Here is a 22148-nt window from a genome sequence, read left to right as displayed (position 1 = left end):
TTGAAAGCCGATAGAAGAGATTCTCTTGAATAGAGTCTAATTCTATTGGCTTTCAAAAGCCAATAGGAATTGTCCAGGCTGTCTCTGCCCTGCTGAGCCCGCCAAAAGTCCCATTCTGCAAACGGTGCTGCACCCGTTGAGTAGTCCTCGACTTACGACCGGTTGAGTAGTCCTCGACTTATGACCGGTTGAGGGTCGCGGCATTAAAAAGGTTGAGAACCACTGCTTTAAATCATCCAAAGAAGGGGTAGCAAAAACGGCCCCCCCCTCTCTCTATCTCCCACCCTGCACCCACCCACCCACTGCTGCTGCTGAGTTTGGCACAAATGTTGCTTTATTATTATTATTATTTATTTGGCTTTTTTTTTTCTTACAAAATAATGGTTTTCCTTTTTTAAAAAAAACGGATATAGATATATATTTATTCATCATAAAGTCTGTTCTGATCTTCCTTTTTTCTTTTCTTTCTTTCTTTTTTTTTTAAAAAAAGGAAACCAACCTTGCAAAGAGGGAGGTTGAGGGGGTCCCCCCCCCATGGCTTAGAACGAAATGGCCCCTCCTGCCCTAAACGGCCCCTCCTGCCCTTCCAGCTCTCTTTACCCCCCCCCCCTAAATCCAGGGGTCTTCAAACTTGGCTCCTTTGATGACTTGTGGACTTCGACTCCCAGAATTCCTCAGCCAGGCATGCTGGCTGAGGAATTCTGGGAGTTGAAGTCCACCAGTCATCAAAGGGTCCTAGTTCCCTCACACTAGCTGAGGAATTCTGGGAGTTGCAAGTCATCAAAGGGCCAAGTTTGAAGACCCCTGCCCTAATCTTTCCTTCCTTCCTTCCTTCCTTCCTTCCTTCCTTCCTTCCTTCCTTCCCTCCTTCCTTCCTTCCTTCCTTCCGTTGGGATACTCAGCAGAGGCACCAGGCGAGAGGCAGCAGGCAGAAAATTAAGAAAAACAAAAAGGAAGGATGGATGCTGTGTTTTCACAGGGAGAGAGAATATGCACCCGAATTAAACGAAGGGATGTATATAGGCAGTCCTCGGCTTACGACTGCTCGTTTAGTGATGGTTCAAAGTGACAGCGGCATTCAAAAAAGGGACAGATGGCTGTTTTTCACACTTACGACTGTTCGCCGCATCCCCCCCCCCCCCGTGGTCATGGGGTCCAAATCCAGGCACTTGGCAACCGACTCATTTTATGACGGTCACAGTGTCCCGGACGACCGTCTGACCGGCAAAGTCAAGGGGGGAAGCCGGAATTCGCTTAACGACCTTGTTCCTCCCTTAACAACCACATGGATTCACTTAACAACGGTGGGAAGGATGGTCGTAAAATGGGGCAAAGCGCATTGAAGAAATATCTCACAATGATGGAAAATTTGGGGGCTCCGTTGGGGTCGAGGGCTGCCTATAAATTCCACAGAAAGGAAGAATATGTACGACCGGAATTGAGCCCCAAAATTCCCGCCGCTAAGCGAGACGGTTGCGAAGTGATTCCTGCCCCATTTTACGACGTTTTTGCCATCGTTGTTAAGCGAATGGCTGCAGTTTGTTAAGTGAGTAACACTTAAGAAGTGACTCTGGCTTCTCCCATCCACTCTGCCTGTCAGGAGGCTGCAAAAGTGGATCGTGTGACCCCCCCCACCCTGGGACGCTGCGACCGTCATAAATACGAGTCAGTTGCCCAGCATCTGAATTTTGATCCCGTGACCACGGGGGAGGCTGCGACGGCCATTAAGCGTGAAAAGTGGTCCTAAGTCCCTTTTTTCAGCGCCGTCATAACTTGGAGCGGTCGGTAAACGAGTAGGTGCTGGAGAAGACACGGGGGTTCTTTGCAAGGGGGGAGGGGAGGGGGTTTGTAAGACGGAAGAGCTCCAGACAGGTGTGGGGGGGGTGCGCCCCACCATCGTTCCCCCCTCCTCGTCAACAATTTACGGGGCCCTTTTGCCCCCACCCCGCCAGAAGGGAGGAGCAAATCGTGGCAAAAAAAGCAGGCGACTCAAGGAAGCGAGCCCAGCTGCGTGAAAGAGCGCAAAGCCAACAGGAATGAAGGAAGGACCCCGGGGAGGGGGGGGGGCACAAGCAGATGGGCTGAGTGAGAAGAAGACCGACCTGGCAGCCGAGGGCCAGCGGGAGGGGAGGGGGCCAGAAGAAACAGGGACCCCTGCAAATAGGGACCCCCGCCTCCGGGTCTGCAGTGCCGATTTAACCACAGTGTCGTTGCAACTTGTTCAAGAGTCCTGAAATGGATAGGGGGCCAGTTGCGGTGCCCGTCCAGGGGGGAGGGAAGGAAGGAGAAAGACGCTGGGTGGAAACGGGGCAAGGCGGAGGGCGGCAGGAGGCGCCCGGGGCTGAAGGAACAGCTGGAAAGGGCCCACCCAGCAGGGTAGGCTGGGCTTCAAGGGGTCCTGCCTTGTGGGGCTGGACAGGTAGTGACAGGCTGCCCCACCGGACCCTCTCGGCAGCCACCGGCTACCCCCAGCCAGGACAGGTGGGAGAACCCATGCCAAGCTTTCTCCAGGCCTCCAGCCTCCCCCTAGGGTTCTTCCAACCCCCCACCCCAATAGTTTGGGACTCAGGCCCCCCCTCCCCCCGGATCAATGGATCAGCCCAAGAAATTCTTGTGTGCTGCAGGAAGGATTCTGAGGATGGGAGGGTGGGAGTGAAGGAAGGAAGGAAGGAAGGAGAAAAAAAGAAGAAAGAAAGAAGGAAGGAAAGAAAGAAAGAAAGAAAGAAAGAAAGGAGGAAAGGAAAGAGAGAAAGGAGGAAAGGAAAGAGAGAAGGAAGAAAAGAAAAAGAAAGAAAGAAATGAGGAAAGGGAAGAGAGAGAAGAAAGAAAGGAAGGAAGGAAGGAGGAAAGGAAAGAGAGAAGGAAGAAAATAAAAAGAAAGAAAGAAAGAAAGGAGGAAAGGGAAGAAAGAAAGGAAGGAAGAAAGGAAGAAAGGGAAAGAGAGAGTGAGAAGAAAGAAAAGAAAAGAGGAAAGAAACAAAGAAAGGGAGGGAGGGAAAAAGAGAGAGAAGAAAGAAAAGAAAAAGAAGAAAGAAAAGGAAGGAAGGAAGGAGGAAAGGGAAGAGAAAAAAGAAAAAGAAAGAAGGAAAGAAAGGAAGAAAGGAAGGGAAAGAGAGTGAGAAGAAAGAAAAGAAAGAATAGAGAAAGAAAGGAAAGGAAGAAAGGAAGGAAGGAAGGGAAAAGAGAGTGAGAAGAAAGAAAGAAAGAAAGAAAGAAAGAAAGAAAGAAAGAAAGAAAGGGGGAAGGAAGGAGCAAAGAAAGGGAGGGAGGAAGGGAAAAGGAAGGAAGGAGGAAGGAGAGAGAAAGAAAGAAAAAAAGAGGGGAGGAAGGAAGGAACAAAGAAAGAGGGAGGGAGGGAGGGAGGGAGGAAGGAACAGACAAGGAGACACCCAGCACTCAAACCCCTCCCCTACTTCTTCCCGTGCAGAAAGGAAGTGGTGGTTCAGTTGTCCAGTAAGAGGTCGAGGGGGAGGGACCTTCTCTTCTTGGACCCTGGAGACCGGTGGGCCAAGGCTGCTGGGGTCGGCCGAGAAGGGTCTTTTTCTGGACGTGAGAAAGAGACAGAATTCCCTCTTCAAACGGGGGGACCCTCCGCTCCAGAAGGAAGGAGCCAGATCCACTTTGCTTTCCCGGTCGGTGGGACGCCCACCCGTGGCCCCCTCGTCCCGGGGCCCTCCACCCCACGTCAGATGGAAGGCGGAGCATCTGTTCCCAGATGGCCTAACCCAGATGTTCCCTACCCAGGACTGTCGTGGAGAAAGACACACACACACAAAAAAACCCAACCCATTGAGAACACCGATGACCAAGGGCCCGGTCCTGCCCTTGACGCTCTAAACCGGGGTCCCCCAACCCAGGACCGCGACCCCGTACAGGGCCACGGCCCGTCTGGAAGCGGGCCATGCAAGCGGCAGGCGTGGGTGCTCGCGCGCACAGCTCCATTTGCGCAAATGGCAGGCGCTCTTGCGCACTCGTGACGCTCCATCTGTGCGAGCGCCTGCCGTTTGCACGGAACCATTTCCCTCCCCCCGTCCTCCCCCCTCCGCAAAGTCTGCAAAGCCACAAAGGGTGGGCGCCCCTGATGTAAACTCTCAAGAAACTTTGGCTGATCCACCTAGCAAGATGGAGGAGAGCAACCGGTGCTCTCTGGGGGGATCTGGTGCTGAATGTGTGGATCAAGGAGAGGGTGAAGATGGCCATAGAAATGTGGGCAGGTCCTTCCTTCCTTCCTTCCTTCCTTCCTTCCTTCCTTCCTTCCTTTCCTTCCTTCCTTCCTTCCTTCCTTCCTTCCTTCCCTCCCTCCCTCCCTCCCTCCCTCCTTCCTTCCACACTTCAATAACCACGTTTAAACCTGGCTTGTCCAACTCCTGAAACACCTCGCAAAACCTAACCGGGGCATTTCCCTCATTCTGAAGAGGGGAGGCCCTCTCCAACCCCCCCTTTATTCTCTCTCTCACTCTCTCTTGGACTCCCCAGCGACCTGAGCCCCCAAATAGCCTCCAAATGCACGACCACTTTCCCGACATTTCTCTACACGCGAGTGGAAGGACGCCGTTCTTCCCCCCCCCCCCAACTCCACGCCGTGACTCCTTGGAAGGATGGCAGCTGCCCACGCGGGTTGGGCTTCCGTTACCGTACCACATCTAGGAGGATGGTGGACGCGCCGAAGCGCCACCGGATCTGGGCAAAGGGGCTGCCGACCCCACCCTCTGTTGCCGTTCCCCCCACAGTGTGATATAAAAGGCCTGTACGAGCCACGGGGCAGGAAGAGGGCCTCCCCTAGGGGCAGCTTGGCAAGAGACTCCCCCCCTCCCACCGAAGGGGGGGCTTTGGGCACCGAGGACAACTATACACGGGTGGTGGAGTGAGGGTGAGGGAGGGTGTTGTTGTGTCCAGTGGGGAAGGTGTTGAAAGGGTGCAAGGCTTGCATACCCGTAATGGTGCTGGGGATCATGGTAATGGTGTTCGGGGTCATCAAGGGCACATCGTCTGGTGCCCGGCGAAGTGCCAGGGTGTAGTCGGGAGGGCAGGCGGGGCGTAGGATTTCATGCGGTCGTAAGGGCTCCAGATCGTGCGCGTCGTGCTCCAAATGTTTGATCTGCAGCGACATAATCTCTTCCTCGTGGCCGCTGTGCACCAGGTCGTTGGCCGCGCTGCGCTGAGGGCTGAGCCGCCGCCCGCTCCGCAGCTCGTGGCGCCTGTCCCGCTTATAGTACAGGGCGGCAAACGCCAGGATGTTCAGGAAGAGCAGGGAGGCGCCCACCGCCACCGTCACGCTGAGCTCGGTGGAGTAGTCCCGCGAGTCTCCCGGGAACGGCACGTACCGCGGCGGACGGGCGACGTCGTCTTCGTCCGGAGGAAGGGTGGCGATGGGCTGGCGCGTTGTGCTTGGCCCCACCCGAGTGCTGGGCCAGCGGGTGACGTAGGGGGGCACCCGGGTGGTGGTGGAGGTGTAGGGGGGCTCGTGGAGGTTGTGGAGGTGGGGCACCAGTTCCAGCCAGAAAGCCACCTTGTTGGCACGGTAGTTGTCCCGCACGCGGGGCTTCAGGCCGATGTGCAGGTACTGCTTGTCCTTGGTGTTGAATTTGGTCCACACCACCTCCTCGAAGCGGTTGGGCTTCGTGTGGATGAACTTGGTGTCCTGCGGCACAGGCTGGTTGGGGTCCCTGTGGGGAGGGGGAGAAAGAAAGCAATGGGTGGAAACTAATCAAGGAGAGAAGCAACACAGAACTAAGGAGAAACTTCCTAACAGTGAGGACAATTAACCAGCGGAACACCTTGCCTCCAGAGGTTGTGGGTGCTCCATCACTGGAGGCTTTTAAGACGAGACTGGACAGCCCCCTGTCTGGAATGGTACAAGGTCTCCTGTTTGAGCAGGGGGCTGGACTAGAAGACCTCCAAGGTCCCTTCCAATTCTGCTATTCTGTTAATCTAACAAAGAGAAGGATTAGGGGGGGCATGATAGCAGTCTTCCAATATTTGAAGGCTGCCATAAAGAAGTGGGGGGTGTCCACCTATTCTCCAAAGCGCCTGAAGGCAGGACAAGAAACAACGGACGGAAACTAATCAAGGAGAGAAGCAACCTGGAACTAAGGAGAAACTTCCTGAGAGTGAGAACAATTAACCAGTCGAACGACTCGCCTCCAGAAGGCGAGGTTTTTAAGAAGCTGGACAGCCATTTGTCCAGAAGGGTGTAGTGCAGTGGTTCTCAACCTTTTTAATGCCACGACCCCCAACCGGTTGTAAGTCGAGGACTACTCAACCGGTCGTAAGTCGAGGACTACTCAACTGGTGCAGCACCGTTTGCAGAAGGGGACTTTGGGCAGGCTCAGCAGGGCAGAGACAGCCTGGACAATCCCTATTGGCTTTTGAAAGCCAATAGAATGAGACTCTATTCAAGAGAGTCTCTTCTATTGGCTTTGAAAAGCCAACAGAATAAAAGGGAGTAGCACAGCTAAGGAAAAGGGGGAAAAAATGGCGGACTGCGTTGCTTGGCGACCCCCGTGAAATAGTCGTTCGACCCCAAATGGGGTCCCGACCCACAAGTTGAGAACTGCTGGTGTAGTGTTTCCTGCTTGAGCAGGGGGTTGGACTAGAACAGGGGACCCCAACCCCCCGATCTGTGGACCGGTACTGGGCTGCGGCATGCCAGCAACCGGTCCATGCAAACAAGCACATCCCCATCCTTGGGATGCAGGCAGCACACAAAACTACGCACCCTCCAGTCTGCGGGAAAACCTTTCTCCACGGAACCGGTCCCTGGTGCCCCAAAAGTTGGGGACCTCTGGACTAGAAGACCCCCCAAGATCCCTTCCAGCTCTCAGCCCCACTTGCGCCAGGTCTTTTATGGATCACTATAAGATCCATAGGCGCTGAGGAATCTTGACTGACCGATCCTTCCTACCCTGTTATCTTTTGTGCCCCCAAAGCAGGTCGCATCTCTGTTCCGAGGGGAGCCCCTACTGCAGGGGTCCCCAACCTCTGGTCTGTGGACCGGTACCAGGCCACGGCATGTCAACAACTGGTCCGCACAAACAAGCCAAGCCCTATCTGCGGGATGCAGGCAGCACACAAAACCATGGACCCTCCGGTCTGCGGGAAAACCTCTTTCCACGGAACCGGTCCCTGGTGCCCCAAAAGTTGGGGACCTCTGGACTAGAAGACCCCCCAAGATCCCTTCCAGCTCTGGTTATTCTGTTATTAAAAGCGGCTGACCCACCAGAGATAGCTACCCTGGATCGAGCAAACCTCACGGAAGACTCCCATCCCTATGTCTGATCCTAGGACTCTTCTCTCAGGTCTGCAAACCGTGGCACTGTCCATCAAACACGGACGTGGCCAATTTTCTGACATGTTGAGGGATTCTGGGAAGCAGACACCGTTTGTGGAACGTGTAGCTGGGAAGGGTATCTTTCTAACGGGGAAAAGACGAATGTTAAAGACCCAAAAAATGTCCAGAAGCTGTTCATGGACTTCGGTCCACTCATCTTAAAAGCGGCCACATTTGAGAAACGCTAAATTGGACCTTGTGACATCAAGGCTCCTGTTTTGTTTGCCAACGAAAAGTCTTCCAAAATGCCATTCACACTGTGTTCTAAGACCCAGGAGAGATCCAGCGTCTGTATCCCAACGCAACCTACAAGTTGCCCATCTCTGTTCCGGGATACCTGTTCACACATGACGCAGACTGCATAAATGCATCTCTGGGCTCATCTCAATAGTTCTGATTTGAGCCTTGGTCTCCGCTGGCTGAGGATGATGGGAGCTGGGGTTGAGAATACCTGGTGGGCTGGGGGAAAGCTGGCACTAGGAGAAGGGCAGGGGTCAAATAAACCACATTTCTTCTGCCAGCCTCCATGCCACAGCTTCTGGGTTCCCCCCGCCCAAAACTAGGATAGCTGCCCTGTTTTTTTGGGGGGGGGCAGTATAAGCTTGGAGGTGGGCATTGCCTTGAAATTAGAGGGGGGGTCAGGAATTTTGCTTTTCTTTCTGGAGGTTGCCAATGCTCAACCAATTATTTCTTTAAACCGGGGTCTCCAAATATGCCCGCTTTAAGTCCTCTGGACTTCAACTCCCAGAATTCCTCAATCAGGAAGAGTTTACCAGAATTTACCTGGGTAGGACAAGAAGAAACACGGTTGGACTACATTTGTCGCATTTTTTTTTGATTGGGTAACTTTCTTAATAGATGGTGGGAATGCGGGAAACTTAATATATCTTGACTTGGTTGTTTTCCTGTAGATGTTTCGTGACCTGACCAGGTAACATCATCAGTGCTAGAAGGGGATTGCACTTTCTAGCACTGATGATGTTACCTACTTGTGTAATGAAATGTCTGCAAGAAAACCACCAAGCTTAGAGACCACCAAGGACCCCTCAGTCGTCCTCCTCCCCCCCTTCTCCTCCTCTCCACAAACATCACTCTCTTCTAACACTGATGATGTTGCCTAGATGGGTGATGAAACGTCTGCAAGAAAACCACCAAGCTCAGAAGACCACCAAAAACCCCACAGCCTCCTCCTCCTCCTCCTCTCCACAAACATTACTCTCTTCTAGCACTGATCATGTTACATAGTTGGGTCATGAAACATCTGCAAGGAAACTATCAAGCTAAGAGAGCATCAAGGACCCCTCAGTCGTCGTCCTCCTCCTCCTCCTCCTCTCCACAAACATCACTCTCTTCTAACACTGATGATGTTGCCTAGATGGGTGATGAAACGTCTGCAAGAAAACCACCAAGCTCAGAAGACCACCAAAAACCCCACATTTCCACCCCGAGATACAAATATTCTCTTTTATTGGCAAGGAGTTCTCCCACGTTGTTGACTTGGATCACTAACTCTCCTTGGCTCGGATCCTACTAGGACTGACCAGGATCTCGATCTTGGCTTAATGTCGGCCATGACCTCCATCCCTTCCGCCACACCAGGCATTCCAGAGAGTTCCTTCTCTGCAGCTCCAGTTCGTGTGGGGTGGAGATACCCCTTTCTGTTTCCCAGGACACCAAATCTTATGGACCTCTGCTGGCCCTCAAACCAGAGGTCCACCCTTCTAACCAACTTCCTTCCAAGCCTTCAAAGAAATAGAATATTCTCCAGCTTTCTCCCATCCCTTCTTCTGACTGACGGAACACCCATCTCATGCACGTACGTTATCAAACCTCTACAGCAGTGTTTCCCAAACTTGACAATTTTAAGGCATGAGGACTTCAACTCCCAGAATTCCACAGCCAGCAACGCTGGCTGTGGAATTCTGGGAGTTGAAGTCCACATGCCTTAAAATTGTCAAGTTTGGGAAACACTGCTCTGCAGATACAACTCAGCCCAACATTTCTGCGGCTAAGTGACACGGCTGTTAAGTGAATTTGGCCCCGTTTTACAACAGTCGCTAAGCGAACCACTGCAGTCGTTAAGCCAATGGCCCGGTTGTTAAGTGAATCCGGCTTCCCCGTAGACTTGGCTTGTTGGAAGATCGCAAAACGGGATGGCGTGACTCCGGGGACGCTGCGACCGCCGTAAATATGAGCCAAGTGTTTGCATTTGGATCACCTGACCGTGGGGAGGCTGCAACGGTCATAAGTGGGAACACTGGGTCGCTTTTTTCAGTGCCACTGTAACTTTGACCGGTCACTGAACGAAATGTTGTAAGCCAAAGACTGCCTGTATCTTAATCTAGATGCTGGCTACCTAAACGACTCTTCGCTCGCCCTTCTGACTTTATGATGTTATTGTCATTACTTAAGATTTAATCTTCATTTCAATTCATCGTTGGGGCCTGGTAAAAGCTTAACAGTCCAAGTCCTAACCAAGGACTTAAGAGTTGTTAAGGTTATGTCCGAATTTATAGGCAGTCCCGAGTAGGGTGGTTTTTTGGAAAGTCAAAATATTCAGGTCTGATAAGTTCAACATTTCCATGCCTCTAGGCCAGGGGTCCCCAATCTGTGGGCTGCAGCCCAGTACCAGGCTTCTTGACCACCGGCCGTGTGAATGGCTGGCCAGTGTGCGTGCACCCTGCCTTGCATTAGCCCCACCCTGAGTGTCGCGCAGGCACTAGGCCATCCCAAGCGTCGTGCAGACGATAGGTCCACTTCCAGTGTCACACGGTCGCTCATGCCACCTAGTTTCGCTAGCCCCGCTCCCAGCATCACATGAGCGCTAGTCCCACCCCAATGTCACAAGGACGCTAGGCCCACCCCCAGCTTCGCGCAGGCGCTAGGCCCGCTCCCAGTGTCGGATGGGCGCTCACACTGCCCCAGCTTTGTGCAGGAGCTCATGCCGCGCTCAGCTTTGTGCAGACGCTAGGCCCGCTCCCCGTGTTGCGTGGGCAGTAGCTCCACCCCCAGCATCTTGCACGCACTCGCACCGCCTCCGTTTGCATTGCACGCACACAGCCCCCTGCCTCCCGCTTCCTTTCCCTCCGGGCTGCCACTCTAGAAAGATTGGGGACCTCTGTTCTAGGCCACCCTTTGGGTATTGCTCCAAGCGCTCCTATTACAATTGGTACAACCACTGATTTATCGTCCTCCATCCACATCACCATTACAAATCTCACCCTGTCTTGGCAAAATTGGTCCAGTAGGTCATGACCACGGCGCTCAGCATGACGTCGTTCTTGGAAAAGTTGCAAGGAAAGAGGTCCGTGGCCCCAATCATGGGGACGCCGAAGACGTAGGGGATCTCGTCCCCGTGGGCCGCGTCCGCCCACTCGGGACGAGTATCCGTCTGGCAGTGATGGTAAAACGTGTAGAAGTAGACAGGTGACTGATACTCGGCGTGGAGCTTAGCAGTGGCCACGGCTGGCGCGACCCACTGGTGGTCCGTGAAGAGGGCCAGAAGAGTTTTCCGACGCATCTCGCCGTTGTCTCGATCCGCCCAGTCGGTGTACATGAACTTGATGGTCTCCCGTAAGATATCTTTCCCTTCCGGGTAGCCGTAGAGGTTATCCACAAAGTTGGAGATGGTGAAGTCGAAGTAGCTGGCCGAGATGCCGTCTTCATTCTCCATGGAATCCTCCACGAACTTCAAGCCCTCTCCCTGGTTGACACCGATGAGGATGTCGTAGTTGAGGAACTCGCCTTGCTGCATCAAGATCTCCGGATCGTCGGGGACCACATCGCCGTCCACCACGGGACCGAAAGCAATGTGGTAGCGCGCCGGCTGGATGTCCTGATCCACCAGCTCCCGGTAAGGCTTGCGCCGTAGACATTCCACGGTACTGCTGGTGTCCATGTGGTCGCAGCCAACTTTGGAGGCCAACATCCGGGTGTACTTGAGCGGCTGATAGTTGACGGACCAACTGGAGATGGCGGTGCCACTCTGAGCGATGGCTTTCTGGAATAAACCTAGGGGTGGGGAAGGAGAAGAGGGGTCAGCAACCAAGTGATATTCTATATGAGCCGAGGTGGCGCAGCAGTTAGAGTGCAGTACTGCAGGCCACTTTAGCTGACTGTGTTCAGCAGGTCAGCGGTTCAAATCACCGGCTCAAGGTTGACTCAGCCTTCCATCCTTCCGGGGTAGGTAAAATGAGGACCCAGATTGTTGGGGGCAATGTAAATATATATATATATATACATTGCTTACTGGTGTACGCCGCTTAGAGAGTGCTTGCACTTAAAGCGGTATATAAGTCTCATAAATAAATAAATTCTATTCTGTATTTTATTATTCTATTCTATTCCATTTCTTATTCTATTTCTTATTCTATTTACAACAGTTCATTTAGTGACCGTTTGAAGTTACAATGCCACTGAAAAAAAGTGACTTACGCAGGTGTTTCACACTTACGACCCGCTGCACCATCCCACAATCACCTAAGTAAGATTCACACTCTGGGCGACTGACTCCTATTCATGACCTTCGCTGCGTCCTGGGGTCACGCGAGCCTTTTGACACCAGATTCACCTAACAACCATAAATCAGGGCAAAATCTCACTTCGCAGCCCTCTGGCTTAGCAAGGGAAATTCTGGACTCAGATTGTGGTCATAAGTCGAGGACGCCTTTGGTTCCCGGTTTTTTTCGCCCCTGACACTACGACCAGGACAATATCACCACCACTACCGTAACCATAATCCCCAGCAGACGCAGAATTACCTTCCGAGTGGTGAGACAGGATGAGCAGGTTGACGCAGGAGGCCCCGGCTCCGGAACCGAAGATGGTGATGCGCTCCGGATCCCCCCCAAAATGACCGATGTTCTCGTTCAGCCACCTCAAGGCTTGAATCTGGTCCAAGAGACCATAGTTCCCCTTGCCTGACTGGTCGCCGGTGCTCATGAAGCCTGCCGTTCAGAGGAGAAAGGGAAAGAATCAGACACAGGGAACGAGAACCGTGGTGGTAGGTGACCACCCCCAGCCAGAGCAACGGTTCACATGGGTCCATCTTTCTCTGGGTTTGTAGCAGTGATTTTTAAGCCTGGCTACTTTAAAGTCGAGTGGACTTCAACTCCCAGGATTCCCCAACCAGCTGGAATGGAATGGAATGGAATAGAATAGAACAGGAATAAATAGAATAGAATAATGAATAGAATAAAATAGAATACATGGAATGGAATGGAATAGAACAGAATATGGGATGGAATAGAAATAAGGAACAGAATAGAAAAAAATAAGGAATAAAATAGAAATAAGGAATAGAATAGAAATAAGGAATAGAATAGAATAGAATAGAATAGAATAGAATAGAATAGAATAGAATAGAATAGAATAAGGAATAGAGTAGAGTAGAGTAGAGTAGAATAGAATAGAATAGAACAGGAATAAATAGAATAGAATAATGAATAGAATAAAATAGAATATATGGAATGGAATGGAATGGAATAGAATAGAATAGAATAGAATAGAATAGAATAGAATAGAATAGAATAGAATAGAATAGAATAGAATAGAAATACAGAATAGAATAGAATAGGATAGGATAGAATAGAGTAGAATAAGAAATAGGATAGGATAGGATAGAGTAGAATAAGAAATAGAATAGAATAAGAAATAGAATAGAATAGAATAGAATAGAATAGAATAGAATAGAATAGAATAGAATAGAATAGAATAGAATAGAATAATGTCTAGTCTCTTTTTAAAAATATCCAGTGATGGAGCGCCCACGAAATCTGGTGGCAAGCTGTTCCAGTGGTTAATTGTCCTCCCTGTCAGGAAGTTTCTCCTTAATTCCAGGTTGTTTCTCTCTCTGATCAGTTTCCAACCATTGTTTCTCGTTCTTCCCTCTGGTGCTTTGGAGAATAATGTGACCCCCTCTTCCTTGTGGCAGCCCCTCAAATGCTGGAACACAGCTATCCTGTCTCCCCTATTTCTTCTTTTCTTTAGACTAGCCAAACCCAAGTCCCGCAGCCGTTCTTCGTATGTTTTAGTCTCCAGGCCTTGGATCATCTCAGCTGCTCCACTATCTACATCACATTTTTTTGACTGGCCATTTTTTTAACCGATGGTGGGAGTGTGGTCGACGTAATATACCTTGATTTCAGCAATGTGAAAAAATAAACCCATGGTAAGCTAAATTAATAAAAGAGTTAAAGGTGGGCTCGATGGCATGACAATTCCCTGACAAAGGGATATGCTGGCTGGGGGATTCTGGGAGTTGAAGTCCACAACGTGGCGAGGGTTGGAGACTCCTGACTTATCAAAACCAAAGCCCAGATTTTTTTTCCCACGAACTTTTTCTTGATTTTTCTCGACCCTTCTGCTTTCTCAGAGGCCTGATTCCACTTTTGCACCCGTGCGCTTCGATCAGGCAGCCCAGCCTAGTAATTCCAGCCACGGAAATGGCTTTGCGTCTATTTTAAACAAAAAAAGAAGCCGAAGCACGCGATCGATCGGAAAGCATCTTTTTATATCTTCTCTTCTCTTTTTTTGCCTGGGCTAAACATTTGCACCAGCTTGTGACCCATCTCCTTCGAAATCCATCATCCCTCCGTCCCGGGGCTCTTTTGCTGGAGATAACGAGGCCCGGCCATTAATTATTCAACACTTTTTTAATGAAATATTAATTTCTGCTGTTGCCTGGGTAAATTTCACACCCAGAAGGGGGGAGAGAAAAGGGGAAGGGAGGAGGAGCGGAGCCACGCCCCGTGCCGATGCGGTGTCCGCGGCTGGTTTTAAGGCCCAGCTGGCATCACCAGCCTCAAAAATCAGGGATCCTCCGCCCTTCGTAGCTGCACAACTGCTTGCTGTACTACAGGGCCCACCATCCAGAGCGAAGGGCTGCAAATGCAACATTTTTAACAATGTGCCATTCTGGTTTGTGTGTGTGTGTGTGTGTGTGTGTGTACAGTGGCAAATAGAATAGAATAGAATATAGAATAGAATAGAATTACAGAATAGAAAATATAATATAGAATAGAATAGAATGAATAAAGAATAGAATAGAATTACAGAATAGAAAATATAATATAGAATAGAATAAATATAGGAGAATAGAATAGAACAGAACAGAACAGAATAGAATGAATATAGAACAGAATAGAATAGAATAGAATAGAATTACAGAATAGAAAATATAATATAGAATAGAATAGAATAAATATAGGAGAATAGAATAAAATAGAATAGAATAGAAAGAATAGAATAGAATTACACAATAGAATAGAATTACAGAACAGAAAATATATTATAGAATAGAACAGAATAGAATAAATAAAATAGAATATAGAATAGAATAGAATTACAGAATAGAAAATATAATATAGAATAGAATAGAATGAATAAAGAATAGAATAGAATTACAGAATAGAGAATATAATATAGAATAGAATAGAATAAATATAGGAGAATAGAATAGAACAGAACAGAATAAATAGGATAGGATAGGATAGAATGACTTTATTGTCACTTTATATGTATACTAACCAGTATACATTAAAATGAGATTTTGTTGCACAAATGAGGACCAGTGGGAAAACAATTGAAAATCAGGATTGTGCGTTTTGTTGCACAGTGTTCTATTACACTGCAAATTAGGAATGGGCCACCACAACAACAGTTTTTAAAGCCATCCTTCAAATCCCACTATCTAAGTCTGTGTTTCTCCACCTTGGCTACTTTTAAGACAGGTGGACTTCAACTCCCAGAATTCCCAAGCCAGCATATCAGTTTCCCAGAGAATCGTCATCCATCTAGTCCACATTTAACTGTTTATTAATTTAGTTTCTCATGGGTTGTTTCATTTTCGTTTGCTGAAATCAAGGTATATTACATTGACCGCATTCCCACCATCTATTAAAAGAATTAACCAATCAAAAAAAGTGATCAAGATAATCCAGCCACATTTCTTCATGCTGACTGGGGAATTCTGGGAGCTGTAGTCCAGAAGTCTTAAAGTTGCCCTCTTTGGAGACCCTTGGTTTATGGGAAAGAAAAGGGATCTGACAGGTCTGTTTCCACCTGTGTGGGCGCTTGACCCAAGAAGCAGCTGAATTAGACCTACCCCTTTAAGACTTGTGGACTTCAACTCCCAGAATTCCTCAGGCAGCATCGCCTTAAAGGGGCCCAGTTTGCTGGCTGAGGGATTCTGGGAATTGAAGTCCACCAGTCTTTTTTTAAAACGTGCTTTTATTTTATTCCAAACAAAATTAAAGTACAAAATATAAGTTGAAAGGGGCCTAGTTTGCTGGCTGGGGAATTCTGGGAGTTGAAGTCCACCAGTCTTAAAATTGCGAAATGGAGACACACACACACACACACCCCCGATCTAGATGGCTGGCTGGAGAATTCTGGGAGTTGAAGTCCACCAGTCGTAAAAATTGCCAAGTTTGGGGACCCCTGATTTATGGGGAAAGAAAGGGGCTTGACTCCCCCCCAAGGATGGACTTCTGGGCAAATTCCTGACCTCTGGGGTCAACCCCCCCACTCCATCCCGAGGCAGAGCCTGGGACCCCTCTTCCCCATACCCAGCACGCCGAGACGGTAGTTGAGGGTGACAACAATCACATTTCCATAGGCGGCCAGCACACTGCCATCAAACATGTTTCCGGTGCCTTCCATGTACGATCCGCCATGGATGAAAAGCATCACGGGTTTTTTCCCACTGTCTCGGATATCTGTGGGGGCGAGAAAGGAAGTCAGCATGAGGCAGAGGAAGCCAAGATGTAGCAGTCTCCACCCGTTGAGCCCATCCCGATCAGGAGCTGCCTACAGCCGCCACATCGGAAGGCCCTCACGAGGCCATCTTGGTTTCTGAAGACTCAAGGACCCCTTGAGTCTGGTCTTCTGAAGACCCAAGCACCTGCTGTGGTCCCTCCAGAATTGCACCCAGGAAGCCTCCATCGCAAGGAGGGGGGGGTCATAAAAGCAGAAGAACCCCAGGCCACAGGATTGGGGGCGCCCTACCCATCAAAGGACCTGGCTGCCTTCAAGTAACCACGGTTGGGTTGCAGCCAGGAGCCCAACCAAGAAAGCAGAATTGACCGGCGCTGATGACGTTACCTACTTTGGGTCATGGAATGCCTGCAAGAGAAGCACCCAGCTCAAAGACCACCCAAGGGACCCTCAACCCAACAAAGCACGGAGAAGCCACAGTTGAGAAGACCCAAGGACTACTTGAAGAGGCCCGGGTGGTCAGCCCAGGAGAGGAGAGGCTGGGGGCGGCAGGAGACTAGGGCTAGAGCGGAAGGAAAACAGGAGTCCAGAGGACCTGGATGTCCACCAGGTGGTTCTGGGGAGCAACCTCACTTGAGGTGAGGAGGAGGAAGATGGCCAATAGGGCAGGAAAGCCAGAGGCCAGGGTTAAGGAGGCAGATATGCTGGTGGGCCTGGACCAGGTGGGCATTGCTGGGGGTGGGGGGGACATGAAAGGCTGGAGGGTCCACTAAACCAAGGCTGCAGACTTCTCGGCATCTTCTGGAGATGTTTGATTTTGCTTTCCACCTTCGCCCTTCCCGATTCTTCCCGGGGGGGTCTGGCAGATTGCAACCCCTTTCTAATTCCACTTGGGGAGGGGAGGGGAGGGGGGGGAAAAGCTACCCATCAAATGACACCCTCCCCTCCAGAAACCCCTGCTTCTGTTTCTAGGTCACATCCCATTTCCACCCATTTCCATGGCAACCCGGAGCCTAATTAATTCAGTGCAAGGGGAGAGCGTTAATTAGGCGCACGGAGGTCTTAATTAGCGGTTTCCACTCAGCCCCTCCTCTTCCTTTCCTGAGGGGAAGGAGAGGGGGGGGCTAGGAAAGGGTCTGCACAGCTGGGCCAGCAGCCCCCCCCCCCCGTGTCTCAGGGCAGAGCCTGGCTAAGCTTCCTTCTTTCCTCCCTCCCTCCTTCCCATCCATCCTTCCTTTTTCTTCCGTTCTCCCTCCCTCCCACTCTCCTTCCCTCTCTCCCCCTCTTCATCCTTCTTCCTTTCCTCCTTCTTTCTTTCCTCCATTCCATCCTTTCTTCTTCATTCTCCCTCCCACTCTCCCTCCCTTCCTCTTTTTTTTCTTTCTTCCTTCCTCCTTCCCATCCATCCATTCTTTCTTTTTCTTCCATTCTCCCTTCCTCCTCCTTCCCTCCCTCCCTCTCCCTCTTCATCCTTCTTCCTTCCCTCCTTCTCTTTTCCTTCCTCCATCCCATCCTTTCTTCTTCATTCTCCCACTCTCCCTAGCTTCCTCTTTCTTTCTTTTTCTTTCTTTCTCTTTCTTGCTTCCTCTTCCCATCCATCCATTCATCCTTTTTCTTCCATTCTCCCTTCCTCCTCCTTCCCTCCCCATATTTCTTCCTTCCCTCCTTCCTCCATCCCATCCTTTCTTCTTCATGCTCCCTCCCACTCTTCCTCCCTCCCTCTCTCCCCCTTCTCTTTCTTTCTTTCTTTCTTTCTTTCTTTCTTTCTTTCTTTCTTTCTTTCTTTCTTTCTTTCTTTCTTTCTTTCTTCCTTCCTTCCTTCTTCCCATCCATCCATCCTTTTTCTTCCATTCTCCCTTCCTCCTCCTTCCCTCCCTCCCTCTCTCCATATTTCTTCCTTCCCTCCTTCTTTTTTCCTTCCTCCATCCCATCCTTCATGCTCCCTCCCTCCCTCCCTTCCTCTCTCCCCCTTTTCTTTCTTTTCCTTCCTTCCTTCCTTCCTTCCTTCCTTCCTTCCTTCCTTCCTTCCTTCCTTCCTTCCTTCCTTCCTTCCATGGCCTCCAACCCCCAGAATTCCCCAGCCAGCCTGTTCTACGTTCACCCACAGCGATCAGTGATGGCTTAATTGAGGCCAACATCAATAGGACAGAATGTTACCAGCTTTCAAGGCTCCATCAATAAAAAAAACAAAAACGTAAAACAAGATGCACCTCCAAAGTCCTAGAGCGGCTCCATTTGAGAGCCATTCTAGGAGTTGATCTCTCTCTTCTGGTAGTCAGTTCATCCTTTCCTCCAGATGTGCATAGCCCAGCTAATTCCAATGGCCGTTTGCACTTAAAATGAACTTTTGTAGCACTATCTCCCTGCTGCTTAAGGTCTCCTGCCTTGAGTAGCTCGGGGTTGGGCTAGAAGACCTCTAAGGTCCCTTTCAGCTCTATGTTCTCTGTTCAAGGTTTTCCTTCATCCCACTAGACTTGGGGGGAGGGGTGACCTTGGCAATGCCCATTTTCTCTCGGGCATGAGGGGGGGTAGGACCCCTAAAAATGGCTGATCTGCCTCTCAGAACCCCCCCAAAATTTGTTACCCAACCATATTAATGATGAGGGGGAGTGAGCGATGGTATTAATTGTACACAATGAATTTAATGTAATTTGAATTGTGGTTAAATCAAATTTTATTTAAGGGCTGGCCTCGCTACGTTTCCTACCACCACTAAATCACACACCTCTCTCAATACATCCTTACCAACTGTTCTTGTACGTACAGTTTCAAAAGATTATTCCCAGAATTCCCCGTGCACCAAATATGGGTTAGGTCAGTGTTTTTCAACCTCGGTAACTTGGAAGACTTCAACTCCCAGAATTCCCTGGCACTAATGCATTCCTTTTGATATATATATCCATTGCGGCATGCTTACTCTCTTGTAATCCTTTCCTCTGCAATCTCTCTGCTCTAGACGGTAGGAGGGAAAAAAACCATGCTGGGGAATTCTGGGAGTTGAAGTCCACCCATCTTAAAGTCGCCGAGGTTGGTAAACCTTGCTATAAGCCAGTGGTTCTCAACCTGTGGGTCGGGACCCCATTTGTGGTCGAACGACCATTTCACGGGGGTCGCCAAACAAGGCTGTCTGCCATTTTTCCCCCCTTTTCTTTGGCCACGCCCCTGGCACCCGGTGATGTATAAGTGGTTGGGGGTCACCACAACATGGGGAACTGTATTATGGGGTCGCGGCATTAGAAAGGTTGAGAACCACTGCTGTAAGCCATCACCATCTTCGGGGTGGGGGGGACAAATTCTACTAGTGAACTGAACTAGCCATGCCCAACATTTGCAAGAATTGGAGGTGTCTAGTTTAATGAAAAGAAGGACGAGGGGGTGACATGACAGCAGTCTTCCAATATCTCAGGGGTTGCCCCAAAGAAAAAGGACTCAACCTATTCTTCAAAGCATCAGAAGTCAAGACAAAAAAAACAACAACCGGTGGAAACTCATCAACGAGAGAAGCAACCTGGAACTAAGGAGGAATTTCCTGACAGTGGGAACAATTAACCAGTGGAACAGCTGGCCACCAGAAGTTGTGGGTGCTCCATCACTGAAGGTTTTTAAGAAGAGATTGGACAACTGTTTGCCCACAACAATATAGGGTCTCCTGCTTGAGCAGGGGGTTGGACTAGAAGACCTCCAAGGTCCCTTCCCATTTATTATTATCTTAAGGATGGTTCTAATATCTACCTATCTCAGTGGTTCTCAACCTGTGGGTCGGGACCCCATTTGGGGTCAAAAGACCATTTCACGGGGGTCGCCAAACAACGCAGTCCGCCATTTTTCCCCCCTTTTCCTTAGCTGTGCTACTCCCTTTTATTCTATTGGCTTTTGAAAGCCAATAGAAGAGACTCTCTTGAATAGAGTCCAATTCTATTGGCTTTCCAAAGCCAATAGGAATTGTCCAGGCGGTCTCTGCCCTGCTGAGCCCGCCAAAAGTCCCATTCTGCAAACGGTGCTGCACCAGTTGAGTAGTCCTCGACTTACGACCGGTTGAGTAGTCCTCGACTTACGACCGGTTGGGGGGTCGCGGCATTAAAAAGGTTGAGAACCACTGACCTATCTCATTCACATTGTACAGACTCTCCCCAACTAGGCGCCCCCCCCACATGGCATATGGTGTCTGGAGCTTACGGGTTCGCAACCAGCAGCCCCAAAACATCTGGAAAGGATCACAGCTTTTCGATGTACCGCTGGTGATCCGGCAGACTGCAAGGTGTTTCCCAGCAGGAGTGAAACAACTGAGAGCTAATCTCCAGAAGATCTGGAGGTGGGAAATTAGATTTCTTGCCAGGACCATAAAAAACAATCATTGTGCCATCCCAAGCCGGCACATTTTCAAAAGTCACGCCTTGGAGAACCCTTGATTCAACTCCAACTCTCTACTCTTCTCCTCGTAGAAACTGGGAACCAATTTCTGCAGCTGAAACACCTCGAGAACTTAGGTAAGGAAGCTCCGTCTTGTGTAGAGGACCTCCTATCTCAATGGTTCTCAACCTTTTTAATCCCGTGACCCCCCCCCCCAACCGGTCATAAGTCGAGGACTACTCAACCGGTTGTAAGTCGAGGACTACTCAACTGGTGCAGCACCGTTTGCAGAATGGGACTTTTGGTGGGCTCAGCAGGGCAGAGGCAGCCTGGACAATTCCTATTGGCTTTTGAAAGCCAATAGAATTAGACTCTATTCAAGAGAGTCTCTTCTATTGGCTTTCAAAAGCCAATAGAATAAAAGAGAGTAGCACAGCTAAGGAAAAGGGGGAAAAAATGGCGGACTGCGTTGTTTGGCGACCCCCGTGAAATTGTCGTTCGACCTCAAATGGGGTCCCGACCCACAGGTGGAGAACCACTGTCCTATCTAGTTCCAGTTGACTTCTAACTCTGTTAGATCATCAGTGGGGCTCTTCAGCTGCCCCCCCCCCCGGTGACAACAGACAATAGAAGAGTCCCAAAAGGACATCTTCCTAGCATTCCCACTTCTGGAAACATCTCCTGGGGAGACATCTTCATGGTTTTTAGTCTTCTCTATGGTTTCATCCTGATTGTCCTTCCTTGAATTTCACAAGCAACGTTGAGCAAGCTAGACCAACACAGGGGCAAGGAGACTTCCTAAAGTTCCCAACCAAGATCCCAACAGAAGTCCTTCAGTAGAATCTCAGATTGAGAAGTTTGGCCAAAGGGTGACCCCCCCTCCTCTCTCCATCCTGCTCTTTGGGGTTCTCCTTCTCATTAGATGGACCTATGTTGATGACATCTAAGGGCTTCCTTGTTTTAGTCAGGGTTGTCTTACACCAGGGGTCTTCAAACTTGGCCTTTTTATGACTTGTGGACTTCAACTCCCAGAATTCCTCAGCCAGAGTGCCTGGCTGAGGAATTCTGGGAGTTGAAGTCCACAAATCATCAAAGGGCCAAGTTTGAAGACCCCCATCTTACACAGTAGAGCCACTTGAAGATGGGTGGACTTCCAACTCCTAGAATTCCCTGGCACTAACATATTCCTTTTGATAAGCATCCACTCATTGTGGCCCTGCTTACTCTTTTCTAATCCCTTCCTCTGCGATCTCTCCGCTCTAGGAGATAGGAGGAAAAACAAAACAAAACCAGGCATGGCTGGCTGAGGAATTCTGGGCGTTGAAGTCCACCCAGCTTCAGTGTCCCCGCAGGACAGTGACGGGGAGAATCCAAAGATCACCATCCCATTAGACGAAACGTTCCAGTCTAGCATTTCAGGCCACATCACATCGAGAACATCACGAGCCACTTTTTGTTCTGGAAGGAGATCTGCTGGATCGTCTCCAGGAGTGGCCAATCAGGCCGGGGCCTCCTGGAACATCCCCAAATCTTCCATCTCTAACACGCCACATTTTCACCCGGACTCATTATCGGTGCTGCTTTGCCCAGAAAACATGGGGAGAGGAATCCCAAGATAGGCAGTCCTCGAGTTACAACCACAAAATTTCCTTTCGATAGGCATCCACCCATTGTGGCCCACTTACTCTCTTCTAATCCCTTCCTCTGCGATCTCTGCGATCTCTAATTTTGCCCCAGTTTATGACCCTCTTCT

The 22148-nt window shown here is 49.8% G+C and overlaps 1 protein-coding gene across 3 annotated transcripts in view; it reads right to left on the bottom strand.

Moving 5' to 3' along the window:
- Window positions 1-3368: 3368 nt before the first annotated feature.
- The window catches only part of NLGN2 (neuroligin 2), a 48070-nt gene continuing 29290 nt past the window's right edge, over window positions 3369-22148 (bottom strand). For 2 of the 3 annotated variants that reach the window (XM_039337877.1, XM_039337878.1), the window contains 5 exons: window positions 15898-16047; window positions 12091-12276; window positions 10552-11341; window positions 4933-5666; window positions 3369-3543 (listed from right to left, as the gene is read on the bottom strand). In XM_039337877.1, the coding sequence (XP_039193811.1) occupies window positions 3443-3543; window positions 4933-5666; window positions 10552-11341; window positions 12091-12276; window positions 15898-16047 (1961 nt within the window). In that variant the 3' untranslated portion in view covers window positions 3369-3442. Of the gene's footprint in view, window positions 3544-4386; window positions 5667-10551; window positions 11342-12090; window positions 12277-15897; window positions 16048-22148 lie in introns of those variants that run through there. The other variant, XM_039337879.1, reaches the window with a different exon arrangement.

The sequence above is a fragment of the Crotalus tigris genome, unplaced genomic scaffold (assembly GCF_016545835.1).
Source record: "Crotalus tigris isolate CLP2741 ecotype Arizona unplaced genomic scaffold, ASM1654583v1 scf7180000017690.20705106771:4171800, whole genome shotgun sequence".
NCBI classification, from domain to species: Eukaryota; Metazoa; Chordata; class Lepidosauria; order Squamata; family Viperidae; genus Crotalus; species Crotalus tigris.
The sequence above is the reverse complement of the archived record's forward strand: the minus strand, read 5'-3'. Positions and strand labels throughout refer to the sequence as shown.